The 22,127-nt window shown below is 47.1% G+C and overlaps 1 protein-coding gene across 1 annotated transcript in view; it reads left to right on the top strand.

The window, feature by feature from the left end:
* Positions 1–4,375: 4,375 nt before the first annotated feature.
* The window catches only part of GPAM (glycerol-3-phosphate acyltransferase, mitochondrial), a 29,151-nt gene continuing 11,399 nt past the window's right edge, over positions 4,376–22,127 (top strand). Inside the window, exons 1-12 of the mRNA XM_078861575.1 lie at positions 4,376–5,150; positions 6,347–6,460; positions 11,423–11,496; positions 12,350–12,463; positions 13,231–13,353; positions 15,193–15,292; positions 17,357–17,493; positions 18,013–18,109; positions 19,345–19,557; positions 19,942–20,055; positions 20,738–20,817; positions 21,211–21,326. Of these exons, the coding sequence (XP_078717701.1) occupies positions 4,539–5,150; positions 6,347–6,460; positions 11,423–11,496; positions 12,350–12,463; positions 13,231–13,353; positions 15,193–15,292; positions 17,357–17,493; positions 18,013–18,109; positions 19,345–19,557; positions 19,942–20,055; positions 20,738–20,817; positions 21,211–21,326 (1,894 nt within the window). The 5' untranslated portion in view covers positions 4,376–4,538. The remainder of the gene's footprint in view (positions 5,151–6,346; positions 6,461–11,422; positions 11,497–12,349; positions 12,464–13,230; positions 13,354–15,192; positions 15,293–17,356; positions 17,494–18,012; positions 18,110–19,344; positions 19,558–19,941; positions 20,056–20,737; positions 20,818–21,210; positions 21,327–22,127) is intronic.

Below are 22,127 nucleotides of genomic sequence, written 5' to 3'. Positions count from 1 at the left end.
GCATTTAAGTGTCAGATGTGTCAGTGATTTAGCGCATTGCCACTCTCTGCCAAAAGTTGTACTGTACTTGTTGTTGTGAAACGATTTAAAAACGCCAACACACGGGACTTTTATAAGTAAACAAAAGATGCTGAAACCAGAAAGAACTTTGCAACTGATTGCCAGCGAGCTGGGTCATACTTGGTAAAACAAACGAGTATGGCCAGTTTTCTGTCTGCGAGCTATGCGTTCTTGATTTGAAGCTTTCGTGACTGCAATGATTCATATACTTTTAGGTTTCTTTCGGTAAAGTGACTTTACCGAAAAAAACCTGAGACTATGTGTTGTTGTTTTTTTTACCAACACTTATGTAAACACGTTTGTAATCATCAGCCATGATCTATCCGCTGCTTCATTAAAGCATCACCTAGCCATAGCACATCTCTTACGGTCTCAAGATGCAACGATCCAGCTTCTCGTTCCATGCACTCTCGGTTGAATTCACAGATTTGGCTGTCATTCCGTCCTTAGTCTCTACCCTTGGCCATCATCCCTTTTGAGTAAAATGTATGCCCAGCTTTCCGTGAGTGACCACACGCCTTACGTCTCAAGACTATTCTGACAGGAAGATGGCTTTGGGAGGGGGCTTTGATTTTAAAAAATGAGCTCTTTTTCCCATCACAAGCTTCGCATGCCATTCTGAAAAGAGCTTTGCCACTGAATCTGTCTGAGAATACCGAAGTTACTTTTCTACGACTATGTATTTATAACCTACTGCTCGATGCTGGATGAACGCCACCCCACGCCTTTCTGTCAAAGGGGTTCCTTGGCCAAACTGCAACCACGCTGGTCCACGCTGGTAAGAGGGAAGGGTTAACACCGGTTTGTATATAACTCGCCACTGATGTGAGCCGTGGCTTGACATCGAACTCAGGTCACCGGGTTCATCACGTAGTGCCAGAGGTCGCAAACGGGTTTTGATTCCTTACCCGTACCCGTACCCGGCCGTACCAGGGTCGCAAACGGGTACCCGTACCCGTACCCGGCCGTACCCGTACCCGGCCGGGTACGGGTAGAGTACGGGTATCGGGTACCTGATTGCGATCTCTGGGGTGAAGCCATGTTGCAGACGCGGGTGGGTTGATTCTAGGAACTTGAAATGTGAGAAGAGACAAGATGTTGGGAAATGAGTGACAACAGTTACTCACCAGTGACTCACGGTCTACCCGTACCCGTTCCCGGCCGCACCAGGGTCGCAAACGGGTACCCGTACCCGGCCGGGAACGGGTAGCCGGGTATCGGATAGGGTACGGGTATCGGGTACCCGGTTGCGACCTCTACGAAGTGGACAAACCACCGTGTAAACTTAGTTTGTAGACTCCAGGATATTGCATGTCAGGAATGACATCCTTCACAGATGGGATTAGATCAGGGATTTTGTGTACTGTATTGAATCAGACCTGGATCTTGTGTTTGTTTAAAATTTTGGAAATCTTTTTCGTAACACCTGCTATGTATGGTAACGTGATGGTTTTGATCGGCATCTCAGGGGGTTGTTTCTCCATGGTTGGAGAAACAGCTTTGCGAATAATGCGGTCCGAGTACCCATTCATCTTGAGGGCCTTGTGTACATGTTCCAGTTCACTGGCTAGGTGGTGTTGGTCAGAAATGCAGTGGGACTTTCATCGACTGATGTTTACACGCGAATTCCTTACTCGCTAGTCTGGTCACCTTACGACAGCCTCGCACATTCTCCAATTACCATTTTAAATTATGCCATAACAGTCAAGTGTATTTAACGTGTGTTTTCCCCTCTTTTCATATTTTATGTGGAACTATGTACGTCCCCAAACTTCACAAATCTGTACTCTCCACTGTCAACCAACCTGCACTGACCAGCACAGTGAAGTATGGTCAAATAACCCCCGCGACCCGCCTAGTGTGGGAAGGCCCTCAAACATTGTTGATTTGACCACATTGTCGTATTGTACATAACACAATCCCCCAAAAAAGCGAATTTGGATCAAATATATTTTATTTTCCAGATAAGGCCTACGAAGCTATTCAGCTATTTTTCAAGCGACCTGGCCAAAAATCATAGCTCAACGAAGTGGCTTATCACGTGGAAATGTAAAACAGCCAAAAACTCTAAACGCACGTTTATGAATGTGGAGGGGGGAAACTGAAGGACAGGGAGAAAAATCCACACAACTGCGGGGAGAACATGCAAACTACAAATATACAGCAGGTGTCAAGGGTCGGGATCGAACCCACGACCTCCTGCGTACCAGGTGAGGCAGTTAAGATCTCGCCACCGTGGGGCCAATTAATCCGAGGTTGGCCTAAGATTGGTTCGCGATGCTAGTGGTAGGTAGGGTCACGCCTTGGTAGTGGATTAAGTTATGAATGAAGTAAAGGAATATGTATTATTTGGTTATTTCGGTAAAGTCACGTAGATAGAAAAAATAATAATGAAAATAAAGTGAATAAAAATATCACGACGTTTCGATCGCAACACAAGCGGTCGTCATCAGGCAAAGGAGTTAGCCTCTTAAGGCAAACTGTTTATAAAGGTTTGGAGATGGGCGTAGCTCAAGTGTATCAGCAGCACCAGGAGCATGGGCGGTGCAGCAATGCCAATGCAGCAACAATGGCAATGCAGCGGCAATGCCAATGCAGCAAAGGGCCGTCAAGAAATCCCTGCACCCCGCTCCACACACCACACTGCTGATGGTGGAGGTTGATTGGCAAGAAAACACAAGTCAAGTCATGACCCAAAGTGGATGATGACATCTTTCCAATGATTGCTGAGTCTATAACCTTCCTCTCGGTTGAAGTTGTGTCTGTGTCTGTATATATGGATGGCTTCATGAACGAATCTTTGTTGATAGCCAGTAGGCTTGCAAAGTACCATCGTCTTCGAGAAATCAATTTCGTGTGAGCCAGCCGCATTAAAATAATGATCAGCCACGGCAGAAGTATTGGTCCTTCCGTGTTTCAAATCTGCCTTATGTTCACGAACACGGTCCGAGACATGTCGCTTAGTTTCCTCAATATAACTGCTGCCGCAGATACAGCTTAGTTTGTAGATGCCGGGATATTGCATATCAGGAATCTTGTCCATCACAGATGGCATCATATCACGAATTTTATGTACTGCGTTAAATCGGACCTGGATCTTGTGTTTGTTCATGATTTTGGAAATCTGTTTTGGTTACCCCTGCTATGTATGGCAGTGTGATGGTTTTGATTGGATCCTCAGATGGCTCCTTCCTCACGGTTGGGGTGATGTCTTTGCGGATTGTGTCGTCAGAATATCCATTCGCCTTGAGAGCTTGGTGTACGTGTTTGAGTTCACTGGTTAGGTGTTCATGGTCGGAGATACATTGAGCTATATGGTGTCGCGTTTTTATGAAGGAATTCTTCTGGGATGGATGGTGGTGGGAATCAGGTTTTAGGTAGGCGTCAGTATGGGTTACTTTCCTGTAGGCAGAATGGCTCATTGAGCCATCTGGTCTCTTTTTGATTAGGACCTTTATGAACAGTTTGCCTTTAGAGGCTAGCTCCTTTGCCTGATGACGACCGCTTGTGTTGCGATAGAAACGTCGTGATATTTGTATTCACTTTATTATTATTATTTATATTTACGTGACTTTACCGGAAGAATCAAAGAATATGAAATCCTGCAGTCACGAAAGTTAAAAGTCAAAATTTAAGGAATATGTTCATTGTGATATACTGTAATCACAATGATCAAACATTGGTTATTTGTCAATGTAGTTAAATGAAGCCAACATGAGTCATATAAACAAAAAAATATTCCTATAAATGTTGGTTATCGGGTTTTGTCAAACCGCCTGCACTTCACTGAATGGGTTCCCGCGTGGTTGACTGAATGGGTGCTCAAGATCCTCCAGCTGACAGTAGATTATTAAGGGAAGGGTCCCTCGGGGGGTCACTAACGTCTTAAGACACATTGCCAAAACCATTGTGCTTACAATTTATCTAAACACTTTACGTCTCAATTTTACATCAGAGGACTTTACTACGCTGCAATACACGTTGAATTTATTTAATAATAAAAAAAATATTGCACCATATCTTGCATATAGAGTGTCCTATCAGTGGGCCACGTCTCTGGCGAAGGTCATCGCGGCCGTCGTGATCCCCCCTCGGGGACCCCCACGACCTTCACGTGGGCGCCCACCCACACTGCGGCCCTTGCGGCCGGTGAAGCCCGCCTTTTAAAATCGTACAACTAAAGCGCAACCCGCGCTCTCCTTATTGGCCAACGTCTCGTTCACGTGACCCCCCGCCCCACCACTCGGGCCCGCCCTTCGCCATTGGCCAATCGTGGCTCGAGGCGACACCCCTATGCGGTGTACGATTTGTAACGGGAGGCGGACCGAGCCTCTCTCTCTGCTCGCCATGGCGCAGCGCGCCTCTGCCACCGCCGCCGCCTCCTCCACGTGCCGCTGACCTCCTCAGCCCTCGCTGCCGCTTCGTCGCTCCCTCCTGCTTAACCCCCTGCAACATCCCGCAACAGGGTGGGGTACCCCATGATGGCGGCGGAAACGGTGGTGGCTGCGGCCACTGTGATGACTAATGGGGGAGGCCTGCACCACGGGCCCACGCTGCTGGCTTCTTCATCGCCGCCTCCTCCTCCGGCGGGGGCCTCGCTGATGAGCTCTCCTCCGACGGGGGTCTCTGTGTCGGGGTCTTCTCTCGCGGGCTCCTCGCTGATGGGCTCTGCTCTGTCGGGGTCCCTCCTGTCGGGACATGCTTTCCCGGGGCCCCCTATCGCCGGCCACTCTTTGTCCGGCTCCGCTCTCACGCCGCCCTCAAAATATGTGCCCACCTCATCAGGAGCTTCTCTGCCGGGCCTCTCCAAATGTGCAACCGCTCTGTCTGGCTCCTCGGCGGTTCCCTCCGGCTCCCACCAGCCCATCGGCCCCAAGTCCGCCGGCGTCGCCGCTGCAGCGCCGCCCTCGTCTCTGCGCGGCCCGCCTCGGCCGCCGGCTCCCGGCTTCTCGGTCCCTCGGCACGGCAAGCAGGCGAGCAACGGGTGGGTGAGCCCGCCAGGACTTGCTGCCCCTCCTCATCCTCCTGCTCATCCTTCTGCTCATCCTCCTGGTGCTGCTCCTCCTGCTGCCGATGCCAACGCGAACCCGGTGGGTGAACCATTTCAGCCACCGCCCAATGCAAAAACAAATTCCGGTCGGCCAGGAAATTAATGAGAAGATGTGGTCTTTTCAGTGATTAATAGATGCATATCCTATGTCGGGGGGAGGGGGGGGTGCTGGTAATTCCTGTGGTTAGTGTAATGTGCTACGAAACCTGTGATCCGAGTTCGATTTCCGACCACTGCCTTCATTCACCAACCCAGCACTCACCGGCGTGGCCAAGAAGAGCTAAAGATGCTCCTGATTCACACTGCGTGGGGAGGCCCTCATCCAGCAGTGGATTGAAAAAGAGACATTCACTTATGAACCTGCAGGGTCCGTCTGTGTCAATTCGCACGTGATACTGATAGCGTATTAGGGTAACCCTAACCAGTGTAGGACTATTATTGGCTCAGCTGGCCCAATTTGCCTTGTTATAACTGATAATTGATCCTCCAGAACAATTGCAGTGATTTAACAATACAATTTTGGAGTTGAGAGAACGTGCAAATGCATCTGCATCTAAAGACGTGCTCGATCGTAGCGGTTAAAGCCCTGCTGATCGAAATGGGAATTGGCACTGTCGCAGCTAAATCAACTTTTGTCAACATTGGACGTCATCAGCGACCTGGTCAATCATTTTCAGAATGAACAGGAATTCAATTTCCAACCTAGAACGGAGTGCAAGGCAAGCGATTCATTTCGCTCGCTGGTGGTTTTAGGAAGCCCTGTGGTGAGCAAGTTTGTACGAGGCCTTGATGTGAACCGTTCCCAACTAAAGGAGGATAAGGGGGGGGGTGTGGACGTTTGCACCAAGTATGTGGCAGACGTGGTGAGCAAGTGACACAGTGGTTCGTGGTTCAATTCCTAGTCAAGACTAACATCAGTGGCGAGTGATATCTGAACTGCTCCTGGGGTTTAACCTCCCGTTCGCCAAACCACACAAAGTGGCATGGTGAAGTATGGTCAACCAGCCCCCATTGATCAACACTGCCTGAGGAGGACTTAGTTCACCCAGCAATGGGTTGACAGAGGGCTGTAAAAGAAGTGATTTTTAAATATGACATTGAAGACGGGGCATGTGTTTGTTGGACTTCGTTCACATCGTACATAGCTAATTGCGCTAATCAGAGGTGGGACTCTAAAAAAGAAAATACTTTCAGAAAATTATGTTTAATTTATATATTTTTCTGGAATTGTTGCAGGTCACCAGCCAGCTGTCTTTCTTCAAGAAATCTCCCTATCACATCGAGACCTTCCTGGGCAGCGTGAGGCCATTTCTTGGAAGGAGCTGTGGTATCTGCACTCCCAGAAGCAGGGTAACTTCGCCCACACGGGATATTTCATTCAGAACACTTCTCTCTTCCACTTGGATTTACACCTCTGTCTCGGACAAAAGGATAATGCACTAATTTTAAGCGACACTGCATGCATGATTTATACATTCAGAAGTACACACACATGGTTTCATAATACTGGCAAGGCTTCCCCTTGCATATATATAAATGAAGATTGAACATGTACACACGGCACATTTCAAACACCGTGTGTTTGTGAGTATGCTGACAAGGAGCGGTGGTACTTCAGGTTAGCACACTGCAGTTTGACCCTGACGACTTGAGTTGTTTGATTCCTCCCTCCTCACCTGCACCGACCAGCGTGCTGTAGTTGTCAAACAGCTGCCATGAACAACACGGCATGGGGAAGGATGCCACAGTTTGTATTTCCGAATATGGGGCATACACGTGCTGGCTTCCATGCACGTATTCCTAAGGGAACCACGTGTGTGCACCTGGCGAATGAGTCAAGAATAGGCTGGTGCGCCTACAGAACCGCCTCAACTGGATCATCATCTCCGACCGATGATGCCATTAGTCCACGGTGGTGCTGTTCAGATTCTGTTTGGCATAGCATCATTGCATTAATTGCTACAATCCCACGCGTGCTCAAAATCCTTTTCTACAACAGTAACAAAAGGCTTTTAGTTCGCCCCCTAAATAAATTAATCTTGGCTCGCTCTCTGGAAAGTTTTATCAGCTTACTGCTGGTGAATGTGAAGTTCATTAATGTGAATGCTCCAGTGAGATTTCCTTCGTGCGCAATTTGTGTGGAGCGGTGGTTGGATTGTTAATGCACTACGCTTTGAACCCAGCCAGCTACCCGGGTTTGATTCCCGGCCCCGGCTAACATCGGTGGCGAGTGGTTTGAACTGGTCCTGGGTCATTCTCCCTTCTCCTCCGGTTCTCTAAGACATACTAAGCAGAGTGGCGTAATATGCTGAAGCAATCGTCCGTGACTCGGAATATTTATTTATCAGAATCTTTATTTAGACTGGAGGAGGAATCCGATGAGCTATGAAGCTCTTTTCCACGGATGTCCAGACTGACTTGGCGTAAAGAGGCCTTCATATCCAGCAGGGGTTTCATGAAGGTCTAAATGTTACTTGCTGAGCGCAATGGTACCTTATACCATGCACTATGTATATAAACTTCCAAGCATGTAACTATTAACTCCTGGATTAAACTTAATTATCATGCTGACAATACAAGCATCACATTTCTGTAAATATGTCACGCTTCATAATTTGTCAGTTACATGCAAATTATTAGACTAACGTTACGTTTAGACTAATAGAACGAATAAAAGTGTACAAACAAGACGTAGCAAACGATACATAAACTCTATACTTCCATTTACGCGTGGCCCCGAATTATGACAATTGAATCGATTAGCCCTGTGGGGGGGGGGGGTCCTTTGAAGGACTGCCTATAGTGGTTGAGTTGCTCGCAGCTGAGTTTGGTGTGGAGTTTGAAACTAACCCGTTGATTTGGCGTCTTGCTGCAGTGTATAAATAGCTTTGATTTCCCTCGCTTTTAATCTGTGAAGTACATGGGCTTAACAGCTGTGATACAGTTTCCCAGATGCTACCTTTCAATTTTAATAATAACCCAGCCGCATGTCACAAGACTGCTGTTAAGTACAGTAGGGCAAGTCCTCGCTTAACGCATTTTCGCTGTAATAACACGGGTTCTTCTACTCGAACATTTTTCGCGCAACGCAGAACGCGCACCGTTATAACGCAGAATGCGCACCGTTATAACGTATTTTCTGAGCGTTTGGCGATGGGCTACTTTCTTGAGCTACGCGACTCAGCGGTATGATACAGTATGCAGCGTACCGTCATCTCAGTTCTGTCCCACCATGGGATAACTGCAGGCTGATTTTTTTCGTGCAAATATGATTCAGTAGCAGTAATTGCCCACTTAATGCATCACTTTTCACGAAAGCATCTACCATGTGAAATGAGGAATGTGTGTAATAGTTTTATGCATTGCGGTAAAATTATTTTTAATAATAATTTACATCCTTTTGTCAAACCATTGCTGGATGAAGACCTACCACATTCAGTCATGACAGTTGTTTGACCATATTTCGCCAGCGTAAGTTGGTGATGGGGGTTCGCAAAGATATCACTCGCCACTGAGCTGAACTCAGCTCGCAGGGTTCATTCGTGCAGTACGCTTGCTATTGCGCCACTGCTCGTCCTGTGCATTGCAATACAGTTGCAGGAAAAATACTTCTCGATTATTTAACACAGCTATTGATTAAGGGCTGAAGGCGGATATTTGTGCTGCCGTCGACAAACCCCCCCCCCCCCACTTGTTACGATGTATATTTAATGCTTATTGAATTGTAAATATGTTAAATGGTGCAGAGAGTTGAATTTTGTTCTCGGGCTCATACATTTTTCAAAAGCACTGCGTTGCTTTCAAGTCAATGTAACGTGGGCAGCGGGAGCTTTGGCGATAGCAATTTACCATCAGATGGCCTCGCACTGCCAAGTAGAAGGAACAAGTCGTAGAGGCAAGAGGTGGATCGTAGAGAAATAATGTCGCTGTGCAGGAAGCAAATCGCCATGACTGGAGAACCGACGGAGTTGTGGACGTTAGTCCAGCCTCATCGTTCGTTGCCATCTTACGACCGACGAAAGAATGGGGAGAGACGCGAGTGGTAGATAATCTTTGTTGAGTCTGTCTGCCAGGTGTTGGCCATAGGGTTAACAGGAGATGAAAATACTGTTATAGATTATTTCATCTATCTGTGCGGAGCTTTGAGTGTCACCCCCTCTGATGTGTGGTTAGTCCAGTTTCCAGCCACATGTCAAACACTCACTTAGGGAATGGTCCAAACATCCCATTGCAAGAGTCGTGAGACAGGGTGAGGTTTTCCAGGATGAAGGCCATTATTATTATTTTTATTCAAGTATGTCATAACAGAATTAAGGCAACAACTTTGCAAATAAGCTTCTGGCACTTAGCTAATCAGCTTTTGGCATGGAATTTGATACTTGTGCTATTGTACCTTCATGAACATTAATCTACTGGGTCTTAACATTCTTCTGTGAATTATGTTAAGGGCTTGCAATGGAGTTCGAGCCTTTTATTTTTATTAATAAAAGTAACATTCTATTGTGCAAGTTTGTAAGTGGTAAAGCTCCCGTCTAGTAAGTATGCATGTGACAGGAATGGCTCAATGTCGATCAAACTTTGTTTAATTCATTCCTGATGGGATTGATAGTGATGCACACACGTGTATAGGCTTTTTTATTCCCCTATATTCAATGTACAACTCATTTTGTCAATGTGCTGGACAAGGGCCCCTCGATACAGTGCAAGTTGTATGGGCTATTTGACCATGCCTCGTCGGCTGGTCATCGTGGGTCGGTGAACCCGCACACTGGTCGTTGCGCGCTGGTGAAGGCGGAGAGCATACATGTCGGAACATTGTACAATGCAACATTGGTTATCGCAGTATGCACATGAGGCATGTAGTTATTGACCCCACCAAAGGCGATGATTAGTTGTCATGAATCGGTCAAGAATCAATTATTTCTAGATTTGAAGCTTTCGTGACTGCAAGGATTCATATTCTTAGGTTTTTTCGGTAAAGTCACGTAGGTAAAAAATTAAAATTAAGTTCCATTCATTGGCTACCACATTCTGATAAGCTCCCCCCCTCCTCCCCCTTGCCCTCCCCCCTCCTCCCCCTTGTATTTAAGAATTTGCATCTTGGAATCCCTGCCTCACTTGATACAGCAAATCTAGCTGTGACGGTCCCACCTGATGACGGAGACTTGTGTTGCCTCCGAAACGTCGTGATTTTTATTTTATTTGTATTTTACTTTTATTAATTTTAATTTTTTACCTATGTGACTTTACCGAAAAAACCTAAGAAAATCAATTCTTTGTTTAGTTTGCAGTGTCTTGCATGTACTGTCCATTGCATTTGTGTAATCTCTCACGTTATGCCTCACGTGTTTATCCTAAACGTTAAACAAGCATAGTAGCACATCGCTTTGTCAAGCGACTGCTGGATGAAGGTCCTCCCCATGCCATGTGGGTCATGAGCGATATGTGCCCCACCCATCATAAGCTCCTCCTAATTATATCTACATCAGAATTAGAATATTTGATCACAATCCTAAATTAGACTGGAGGAATCTGACGAGCGATGATGCTTCCTTTTACTACATCCAGTAGGAGCAGGTCAGCTGTTTACAACAACAAACCATTTCCTTCTCGAGGCATTCTATTCTGGCCTTTTTGTAATGCGTATAAATTCCAAATTGATTCATAGGTGCATGATTTGATGAATGTCTCTTGAATGTAAGAATTCTTATTGAATCGATGAATCGTGAAATGTCCCGTGAAAATTAGCAGCAAGATAAATGTTTTTTGTTGTATGACTGTCTTCCTCAGTAATTCACCAGGTTGTGTTGGAACCTTGTATTTGATCTGCATAGGATCCACTCGGGATGAAGCTGTTGAAAGGCGGCACTACTGTATTAGTGTTTGGATGATGACGATGATTGTGGCGAAATATGTACATTCTCCCATCAACGGCTATGACCAAATTTACCCGGACTGCACTCGATCTCCACAGATCCTGGGAGCTAAGCAGGCTTGAGCCTGGTTGATGCTTGATTTGGTGCCCACAAAATGCACAAAACGGGTTGTCATAGGGCAGCAGGTGCTATGTCGTGAGCAGTGGAGTGTAGCGCAGAAAAAAAAATCACTGCTGTACTGTACTCCTTGGTCTATTATCCCCACCGTGACCGGCACGTGCCGAATTATGGTCAGATGAAGACCCCCCCCCCCACGCAATGCGGGTTCGTGGGGAGGCCCTCGTCCAGTAGTGGATTGACAAAAGGGCTGTACACGTGTACGGCAGGATTTTGTACTGATAGTCTGCGTGCGTCTGGTTTTATTTGTTCGTTTTAGGAGATGTATTTCACGTCTTCCATCCCTGAGTTGGGTTTAAGAAACGTCATCTTTGTGAATGAGACTCACACCAGGTAAACAAAGCACACACTCCTCATCCCTTGCGAATGAGTCTCTAATGCCTGGCGGAGGAATGCAGCGACCCTAGCTGGGCCGGTGATGACAAACTCTTTCAACCACAGGAATTTATTTAAAAGAAAAACCGTTAAATTACTTTTTTTAATCGAGTGTGGTGTTGTGCTCAGGACAGACCTGCCATCTCTTTATAAGTAACCAATTACTGAATTCACATTATATTTTTACATTCCATATCTGAAAACGATGGTCAGAAATCTATTTTATATGATTATTCAGTGTATAATGTGATTTATTGAGCTTCATCTAAAAAGGCTTTTCAATAAAAAAATTACGCTTTGCAAATTAGTTTGAAAGCGTTCATCCATTGGCTCTTTCTATTTGTCCATATACAGTGGGATTTAGGAGATAACTGCTGGAGGGTTCATGAGATAACGCTCAGAAAAATGGTTCAATATGAACTGTAGTCTCTCCCTAAGCTCTCTCGCGGCTAGCAGACCTCGACTTTGGCATTCAGTTCTTGAGCATATCGCCATACTCGAATAGAATACCAACTAAACATTAGTATAAAGTTGCGTTGCTATTCGAGAGAAAACTGGCGAAATTTATGAAGGGTTTTCCCAAACCTTGGCGATGAAAAAGCCCAACGATTAATTTATTCGCCCAGCGCCAAGGCCCACGACAATCTGACTATGTGTCGTATCATATCGCGGCATCCCGTTGCGAACTCCTTGCAACTTCTTGCTGTTCTTGCTAATTGAACACTTGCGGGCACAAACATGTGTGCGAGAAAGCGTCCTGGAAATCACTCGCGGGCATTGCATGTATTGTTCTTCCCTCGCTTCTTTACAGGCACCGAGGGTGGCTTGCCAGACGCCTGAGCTATTTGCTGTTTGTCACCGAGAGGGACGCTCATAAGGAGCGAGCCCCGAAGAACGTCACGGAGCTCGTCTTGAACCACACAAGGTGCTCTGGGGGAAACCTGCATGCCCAGTGCCGGACTGTGTGGGCGGCAGCCTCAAGTAGATCGTCGGGAGATGTCTCTGGGAGGCTGTCGTGATGCTAGCGGCACCTCTCCAATGTGGCCAAATAAAGGGCAATGCTAATTGCAGGAAAAACCAAAGATGGCCTAAAATATGCAAAGTCAGAAACGTATTTGTGTGTATATTTGCAAATGGTAGTGCATGCTTGTAATTCAGAATTGATAACCGATTACATCAACAAGTATCAATCATTGACCCATGTTTGATGGCTTCTCTTGACATTGGCGTAGATCCCATGGATCTGTAAGGTTAGAAGTTGGCAGGTCATGTGAATTTGTCAAGTTCCCGAACCGGCGGAGCTGTGAGATGGCTGTTCCGACGGTTAATTTCTGAAACTGCCTGTGCGGCCCCTTTGAGTGTTATCCCCTTTTGTCTGCATGATGGATTTTTCCCAGGTACTCCACTTTCCTTTTGCATGCAAAACTCTAGTTAATAATGGAATTGGCCAATCATTCCAATGCAAGACCCTATGCAATCAATATCCCACATTGCAAGCATGCATCTCTGCATGCTTCTTTGCGCACTTTTCAGATTTGTATTATATTCTCCTGTCAATGTCCACGTTTCTGATTAAATGTATAGAATGCATCATTTGCTGTTATTTTCAGTTGTAGGGACGACCGCCGCCACCGTCTGAGTTGCCTCTGTCTCACGTGCGAATGTTTCCTCTTTTGATATCCATGGCCCCAGGGTGCGGCAAGCGATCAGCGAGACGTCGGCATGCTCGGATCCCAAGGCAGAGGCGCAGCAGCGCAAGAAGGCACAGGGTGTCCTGAAGCGAATGACTGCCACCGTGTCCCCCGTCATCCTGAGGTGCGTGCGAGTGAGCAGCGCTGAGAGGGCACGATGGGATCCGGATGACCTACACACTTAGAACTAAACCTAGCTCTAAGTTGAACCTTAAATCTAACCCTCAGCCTTTTTCGAAACTTCATTCTAACCCAAATCTTAAACCTACCCCATATACCTAACCCTAAACCCGAACCAACCCTACACCTATTGCGAAGTTTTATCTTCATCCTAATTCTAAGGCTAGGCGTAACCCTAGGCCTTAACCTAACACTAACCCAAGGTCTAATTTCATACCTAGCCCTAACCCATCACCTTGAGGTGCATTCACTGCCGAGATTGGAATGAGGCACGCGATGAGAAGCCGAGGCACCGACAGGCACTCTGGGCTAGGGCCCATGCCTCCCCCTCCCCCCCTGCTTTTATACAGTGACAGTTTCATGATTTTAGATGTAAATTTGAGACACTCTAACGATGCGGGGCAATCGCTAGCATGACGATGATAAAGTGGTTTGTGGACTATCCAGTTTCTCCAAATTGTATTAACTTTTAGGATTTTTATTTATTTTCCAAATATATTCCAATTGTGCTATTTTTGTCATTAAACAGCTACCAGTGCACGACATTGTGTCAACGAACTGTCCCAGAAGATGATGTCACACAACTATCTCGGAATTTGTTTTAGTAGGCCTTTATCCACACTAGGTGCAGACATTTTAATGCCCTTTAAAGTTTGATTAATTATCCCTATGTTATACAATTTTTGTTCATGGGTAGTAAGTGTTATTTCGTAATTGCTTATGCCTAAAAAGTATAGAAAATGGCTATTATTCCCCACAAACTTTGCTTTGGTGACCAAGGGCTGATGTGTTGGGTTAACCCCTCGACTCTGAAAGCAGTGGTTCACCACCCCTCCCACCAGCATGCATCTCTCCATACTACTTTGCACACTTTTCAGATTTTGTTCCATTTTAATTCCGGAGCCCACATTTAATCTGGTGGTCGTTTTGTGCAGTCGCTGGTGACAGAGGCCGTCAGCTAACTACACTCAACTTAATCATGGGGGGGGCGGCTGTATTTGAACCCAGGATCATAGCATTGCCAGCTCAGTCTTCTGATATCACATTGGCCCTCTGAGCCACCAAAGCACTGCCAGTTTCAAAAAAACATTTACTTACCCTTCTGTTTGTTGGAATGTCAATAGGTCAACTGTTATGGCCTTGCTTAGTTTGAACTTCAGCCTCTCGATTCTTTGTTTAATTACAACCTTGGCATCCAGTTCATGTGGGGCAGGGTCTATCAATACAAGCTCACCATCCTAAACAACAGCCCTTTTGACAAACCACCGTCGTTAGATTTATTATTTTATTTTATTATGGTTTATTTTTATTATTTTATTACTTCCCTTCTACGTGACTTTACCGAAAGAACCAAGAAGATGAACACCGTCGTTAGATGAAGGTCTCTACACCCTGTCGGCCATGAAGGTTGTTTGACACTACTTCAGCTTGCTGTGAACAGCACAGTTTGGTAAAAGGACCGGTCCAGAGCGAACTGATGTTAACACAGCAGACAAGTATCGAACCCAGATCGCCAGTTTCATAGCTTGGTGCACGAACTGCTTCACCCCTACTCTACCCCACGACCCAACGTCAAGAGTACAAACAGGCCATTGTCTGCGCATCTAGAAGAGTGTCTGCAATTACAAAGAACGCATTAAACGAATCTGATAGTCTCAATGATCGTGGGCAGCCGGGGTATTTTATATTCGCTGATGTTGAACTAAGCAGATGGGTGAAGCGTCCCGCCCTGTGGATGGGGTGATGCGATGACTTCTCGCGTGTGAACAACTTGCGCCTGCAGGCTCGCCGGCTGGGTGCTCCTCCGACTCTTCAACAGCTTCTTCCGCAGTGTGCTGGTGCACCGCGGCCAGCTGGAGATGGTGCGCCAGGCGGCTGCCGAGGTAACCGCTCGCTCGTTCTGTCGCCGCGCTCGCTCGCTTTGCCAATGCCTCCTTTCACCCCTCTCAGTTTTGTATCCCGCGGCACAGCGGAGAGAGTAGCCTGGGGGAATGCCAACGTCTCTAACAAACACTTAATCCCCCGACGCCACAAAAGAACCTCCCAGTTTCATTTTACCCCGCAAACAGTGGCCGACATTGAAATGCGTCGGAACGTTGCACGGCAGACGCGGATGACTCTTCCGTGAATGGACAATTAAGAAATGGCCCGCAGAGCAACGCCGTTCACCAATCTCAAACCGTGGACCACCTCGTAAACGCCACTGCCCACTTAGGTTGTTCGTTCGACAGCATTTCAGATATTCACCAGGCTGCTCCGGGCTCCCAAATTTGGCAAATATCGACAACTAAAAATATCACGTTTTTATTTTACCAGCTATGGCCCACTAAGCTGTACAGCGCTCTTTCAGAAACGACCTGGCCACAAATGATAGCCCGGTGAAGTGGCTTATGTGGATATTTATAGCAGCCAAATATTACCTGCAAATTAACCAATTGGGTCTATACATAGCAATAGTCGCTCGCTACTCGCAAACGAATGCCTCATTTCACCCATGTAAATGAAACTATCCTGGGCCATTGAGTTGTCACCTGGTTAAACAAATATAAAGTTGAAACTTTATTCCTGAATCCCTCCTGGTTCACTCTTCAACCTCCGTATGAACACACAAACGTGACTAACTGACTCCCTAGCGCGAGGTGCCAATGAGAGGAAGCCACCCTGGAGTTGTTCCGACTGTTCCTGACTATATATGCACCTGAGGACGGTACGCTCCCACGGACTGTACATGCCTGCTACGGTGGCTGGGAGTTCTTGTTGTGGCCGTATTACGGGCACGTCACGATGACTGGACGAAATGTGAAACTTTGATGGGTGTTTTTTTTCTCCCTCGGAATATAAACAATCGTACAAGCTCCAGCACAAGATAGTGCTGGCTTTGTGTGTTTGTACATTTGTTGATTTAAGCTTGTTATGAAATAATAATGATGATTATGATTAATATTATCATAAGCCATGATTTATTCACTGCGGTCGCCATCCCTCGCGATGCAGAGGTACAACGATGCATCTCGCAGCTGACCATGAGCTGAATTCACCATTGTGGATGGAAATGATGTTCATTTCAGATTTTGCTGATAATGATGGTGTCTTTAGTCGTAACTATAAATGGATATGAACTAAATTAACTCTCCAGAATAGCTTCATGAATAAGGCTGCAAAGCGAGGCTCAGGATAAATATAAGCCAAAGCAAAAGTCACGAAATAATTGATCCAGGAAAGCCTCGCTGACAATACAGATGCTGTTTCAGTATGGTCTCGCAACAGCATGCTGGGATTAGCTCTATTTGAAGGAATGTATTGCTTTGTACAGAAGGAGACTCGATTACTGAGTGAAAACTCTCTACAAAAAACGAGGAGATAATACTCCAGATGTTCCTGAACCCACGTTTTCCGTACTGCTATTTTATTACCACATTGCATCCCCCATGCATGTTTGGTAGTTATAACAGTCCGTGATATCCACCAACTCTTGCCTCTATAGTGCTGAATCACAGTTGTGTGCACCTACAGTTATAAATCGGTGTGGCTCAATTCCCACTGAGGGGGGGAGGGGTAAATAAAGTCGGTACCATTTTGTAGTAAATAAACAGTGGTGTGCCTTGTGGATAGACTGTCCCCCACCATAGTAATGTGGAATTTCCACCACTAGGCTTCCACAGAAGTGTTGGTCGATATTCATTTTGCGCAGGAAACCACTTTTGTTATCTTTCGGAAACAAAACCAAAATGAAGTAAAACCTCTCAAAGCTGGACTCATCGGGTGTTGCCAGAAAGCAAAACGAATGTTTAGGTTAAAACACTTAATCCGGAACACTTTTTACGAGTTAGAGACAATAAAATACCAAAAACGACAGATTTCAAGATGGTTTGCCCAAAACACAAAAAATTGGCTGTAAAGAATAATTCGAAATAATAGGTTATTTGTCTCTTGTGTTTGTTAAACAGGGACGTGTGCCTCTGGTCTTCCTACCCGTGCACAAGTCTCACGTGGACTACCTACTCCTCACCTTCATCCTCTTCTGCCACGACCTGCAGGCGCCCTACATCGTGTCCGGAGACAACCTCAACCTGCCCATCGTCGGGTGGGTGGGGTGGGTGCGGTGGGTTGGTGGGATAGGGTACAGTGGGGTGGATGGGGGTGGGTAGGTCGGGTACGATGGGTGGCGTGGGGTCGGTGGGGTGGGTGAGCTGAAAAATAGCTTCAAAGCTCTTCAGATTCCTCCAGTATAAATAATTATTCTGGGTGGGGTGCAGGCGTACGACAATGTCACTAGAAGGGATGATGGCCGGTGGTCGAGATCAATAACGGGATGGCAGCCACAGGAGGGTACTCTCCCTGAGGAATTTCACCATGGAGATGAAGCAATGACATGAACTCGTGTGTGGCAGCGAGATAGACTGTGGCGTCGAAGCACTGCGAGAGATGGCATTGGGATTAGGGCAGCCTTCATCCAGCAATGGATCCAACCGTGGCTGATGATAGTGATTGTGCTGCGCAAACTTCTGACATTAAAAACAAGACACGCTGGTTTCATTGGGGCTTCCGAAATCCGGTTGCACCACGTGCTCAATCACGTTGTGCGGCGGTCCTTCTGTCTCAGGCGTCTCATCCGAAACCTGGGTGGGTTTTTCATCAAGAGGAGGATGGATGAAGAGGCCGGCCGCAAAGACCTCCTCTACCGTTCCCTCCTGCACACGGTACGTCCTCTCTCCTGAAGGCCACAGGAATCAATCTCACTGCAGAAATCCCTTGTGGCAGTACGGCAACGGATTCTCGAATACGTCGGTGTACAGCTTTGTTTTGCCCGACTTTTTTTCAGTTTTGTTAGTTTTGTTGATTTGTTTATTTGCCTTTTTCCACAATTAAGACATGTTTTTCCAAATTGAAACAAAAAAATATCCATGTACTCGCCTAGAACCACGGAACCCTTCGTGTTAGAGAGCGGCCGCAGAAGCGGATATCGCAGAGCGGCCGCAGAAGCGGATATCGCAGAACTATCTCCGACTCCTTCGTGTGATTTCTTGTACACACAATACGAGGCGGCGCATTTCTGCCTGCCCTAATACGGTGAGTAGTGTGGCTCGTCGCATGAGGTGGAATTTACCTCCATTACGTTAAGAACCCATTCAAATGCGATGATGTAAATGTGTTTATGGTGTGTAATCATTGATGACAAGGCTGATATAATCTGTTCACAAAGCTTGAGAACCCAGCTCAATCACAGGCGACTGCATGAATTCAAACCCCAGGATCTCTACGCCGCTAGCTCAGTGGCCCGACTTCTGCGCCACCTTGACCACCTCTCGTTCATCACAGCTTTAAGCGGCAGCGACCGTGCGGCTAACGTGACCTCACAACGTCACGCTGTTCCGCCCCGTGTGCATTTGTCCGTCCGTTCACCCGGACGTTCGGGTCATAGTTTCGATTATTTAGATGAATTGGCTACGAAAATTTCCACGTGATAAGCCGATTCGTGGAGCTATCATTTGTGCTCAGGTCACTTCTAAAAACGAAGCGAATAGCTCGGTGGACTTAACCTAGTAATTCGTTTTATTTGTATATTTTTGTTAGTGATTTGCTTACCTTTCCTATACTTTTCACTCCATCCAACCGTGTTTGTATGAGTTATACTCTTTGGTTCTTTCGGTAAAGTCACGTAGGTATAAAATAAATTAAATCACGACGTTTCGGGCGCAACACAAGCGTCTGTCATCAGGTGGGACAACCCCAGCAAGAAACAATTGCTGAAGTGGGCAAAAGGGCTGCTGTAACAAGAGGCTATATAGACGAGAGAGATTTGTATAAGTTGTTACATTCTTGCCCACCGATTGGACGTCTGTGAAAAAAGACCTCCACGGTTCATCCGGATTCCTCCAGTCGCCTAAATGTATATTCCCGATTCTGACGATTCTGACGCCGGTCGTGTCCCCAGTACGTGGAGGAGCTGGTGCGGCAGGGCCAGTGGCTGGAGGTGTTTGTGGAGGGCACGAGGTCGCGCAGTGGCCGGGCGGGCACGGCGCGCTCCGGGCTGCTCTCCGTGCTGGTGGACGCGGTGAACGAGGGCGCCGTGCCGGACGCGCTCATCGTCCCGGTCGGCATCGCCTACGACCGCGCCCTCGAGGGCAACTTCAACCGCGAGCAGCTGGTACAAAAGACAAAGTTCCCCCCCCCCCCCCACCACCGTGTAGCCTTTAATGGACTCGGGGCAAGTGCCGTTAGCGAGCACCAAAAAAATGCCGGTGCGGCACACAAGGGGGGTGGGTGGGTGGCCAGCACCACGCCTGGCCGCCTTTGTCTCCCGACTGGCGACGTTTACGCACAGTGCCACATACTCATTTGAGGGTGAGACGACTTAGGGGATGCTCAGGACCGGTTCACGGTGTTGGCCGTGAGCGGGAATCGAACGCTCGCATCCACAGTGCTGGAATGCAGACCACGTGCATAGCCACGGCTTTACACTCAGCTGCACAGAACCAGAGCGCGACAGTGGTGTTTGACGTGTGTTTTGTTGTTGTTTCCGTGCCCTCAGGGCCAGCCCAAGAAGAGCGAGAGTTTGCTGGGCATCTTGGGTGGAGCCCTGCGCATGCTGTGGAAGAACTACGGCTACGTGCGCGTGGACTTTGCGCAGCCCTACTCGCTCAAGGTGTGTGGCTCTTGCGGTGCTCGGCGGTAATCCAACAGTGGCACCGGTGTTGGGGCGAGCGAGTCTCACTAACCACGTCCCAGGATCACTATGCGACGTTTGGAATTGTGTGTGATTCCTTAACGGTACGTGTGCTACTCATGCCACACAAATTTTTTTTTTATATATATAAGGTCACGGGCAACCAATGGAAGCCTCCGTAACACGTAATGGCATTTCATTATGTTTGTCGTTATCGTTATAATCATCGTGACGCGGCACGGCGGTGAAGCGCGGTTGTCGCTTGTTGCAGAGGTTCAGCGTTGGGATCCATCGGCCGCCCGAATTAATATTTGCGAGTGTATTAACCGTACAAATGCTAATCGCCGTATGCTTCGCAGCGGACGTACAAGATCCCTTGATGTCACTCGTAAGAGAGTCGGCCATTGTGTAACAGCGTCAAGGGTCCGAATTTTTGTCAAATTGGAAACTCTTCCCGCAGATTTACTCCGTTGGAATCTCCACAACATTTTTCGCTCCCAACTGAGCATTATTTGGCAGGATCCTTCTGAATGAGAGTCATGAGACTCACTGTGGCTTTCCTGGGTCAACAAACAATACAAAAGGTTTTCTACATCTATAGTATCATTGATAATCTAATTGTACCACGTAATTGATGCATTGTTTTGTGTTTTTCCTCTAGGAGTACATGCAGACGATCAACTCGATTGATATCGCTGCATCTCGGCCTCACAAGCTGCTGCCATCCATCCTCAACAACAGGTGCAGTTTATTTACCTAAGCTGTAGTCATGGAAGTATTGCTCACTGGCCAGGTTACCATGTGGCTCTTACACGAGGCACCACGTTGGACAGTCAACTCTGTTATCAGGGGTAGACCGGAGAAAACAAAAAGCACTGATAATGTGAAACGTACGTAAATTAGACTTCATAACCATACTTCAGTTTTCAAGTTCTTTTAGGTTTAACCAGGTGTGACATCTCAAAAGACCAGGATAGAGTCTCAATTGCCATAGTAACTTGGGGCAATTAGTCTGCCAGCAGAGGGTGATAGTTGCTCTGTATGAACCCAAACAAGTAATTTGCGGGTAGTTTTTGAACGTACATTTCAACCTCCGCTGCGTTTCGTTTTGCTCTCTCTCCTTGTTGGACGCAGTTCCTCGGGCGTGCGCGGTTCACCGTTTTCCACGTCGCCTCCCCGACGCCCCGCTCCGGACGTCAACGCCGTGCACAGAGCAAACGTCGCCAACCTTGCGAGCCACGCCCTCTACAGTGAGTGGGATCCCGCACGCTTGCGAGGAACGCGCACGGACACGCGCGCAAATCCATGTTGTTGTTCATCCAACGCTTACCGCCGCACGAGAGCCGTAATGAGTCGTGTTGCGCATTTCATAAACTGTTGGTGAAAGCGGGGAGCCATCGCGACATTGCCACTCAGGAAAGTACGACAATGGATTCTGCTGCACTGCCCTCTGCTGCGAAGGTTGCCCTGCAGCAGCAGCCTACAGCGCCTGTTTCTGTGTCCTGGTGGTCGTCTGTCAAAGCACTAATCCAGGCTCCCAAACTGGCTTATCTTCCGAGATGTGGCGGAGATCAAGGTGCATTCTGGCCCATGTGGTCACATGGGTTTAAAAAGAAGTGTGAATCCCAAACAACACAAATATGTTTTCTTGTCGAATGGCAACGCGTAAAGAGTTGATGCATGAGCCCAATTCGTCTGCCTGAATTGTAGACGGTGTGACTCGTAACAGCACTGTGAATCGAGTTATGTTGGTGTTCGTGACAGGGTGAAGGCCCCCCTCTCTCGTTTTACCCCCTGTTAATCGTGTCTCGAGGTGCCTCTTCAAAAGCATGAAACAGATTTGGTTGCATGTGGATGCTCTATAAATTCAAAGCGTAATGGAATTGTGTTGGCAAAGGGACTTTATTCTGGTTGCTCGCAAGTCTCTCCGACCATGGAATCACTTTGCGGTACTGTACTTGGGAGGAAAAAAATCAAATGTCGGTTCTCCGGGAGGAAAAACATTGACGGCAGAGCTTGCCCAAGTTTTACCGAGCCCTATTAGCCAACAA

This window comes from Lampetra fluviatilis, chromosome 12 (genome assembly GCF_964198595.1).
Source record: "Lampetra fluviatilis chromosome 12, kcLamFluv1.1, whole genome shotgun sequence".
NCBI classification, from domain to species: Eukaryota; Metazoa; Chordata; class Hyperoartia; order Petromyzontiformes; family Petromyzontidae; genus Lampetra; species Lampetra fluviatilis.
The sequence above is the reverse complement of the archived record's forward strand: the minus strand, read 5'-3'. Positions and strand labels throughout refer to the sequence as shown.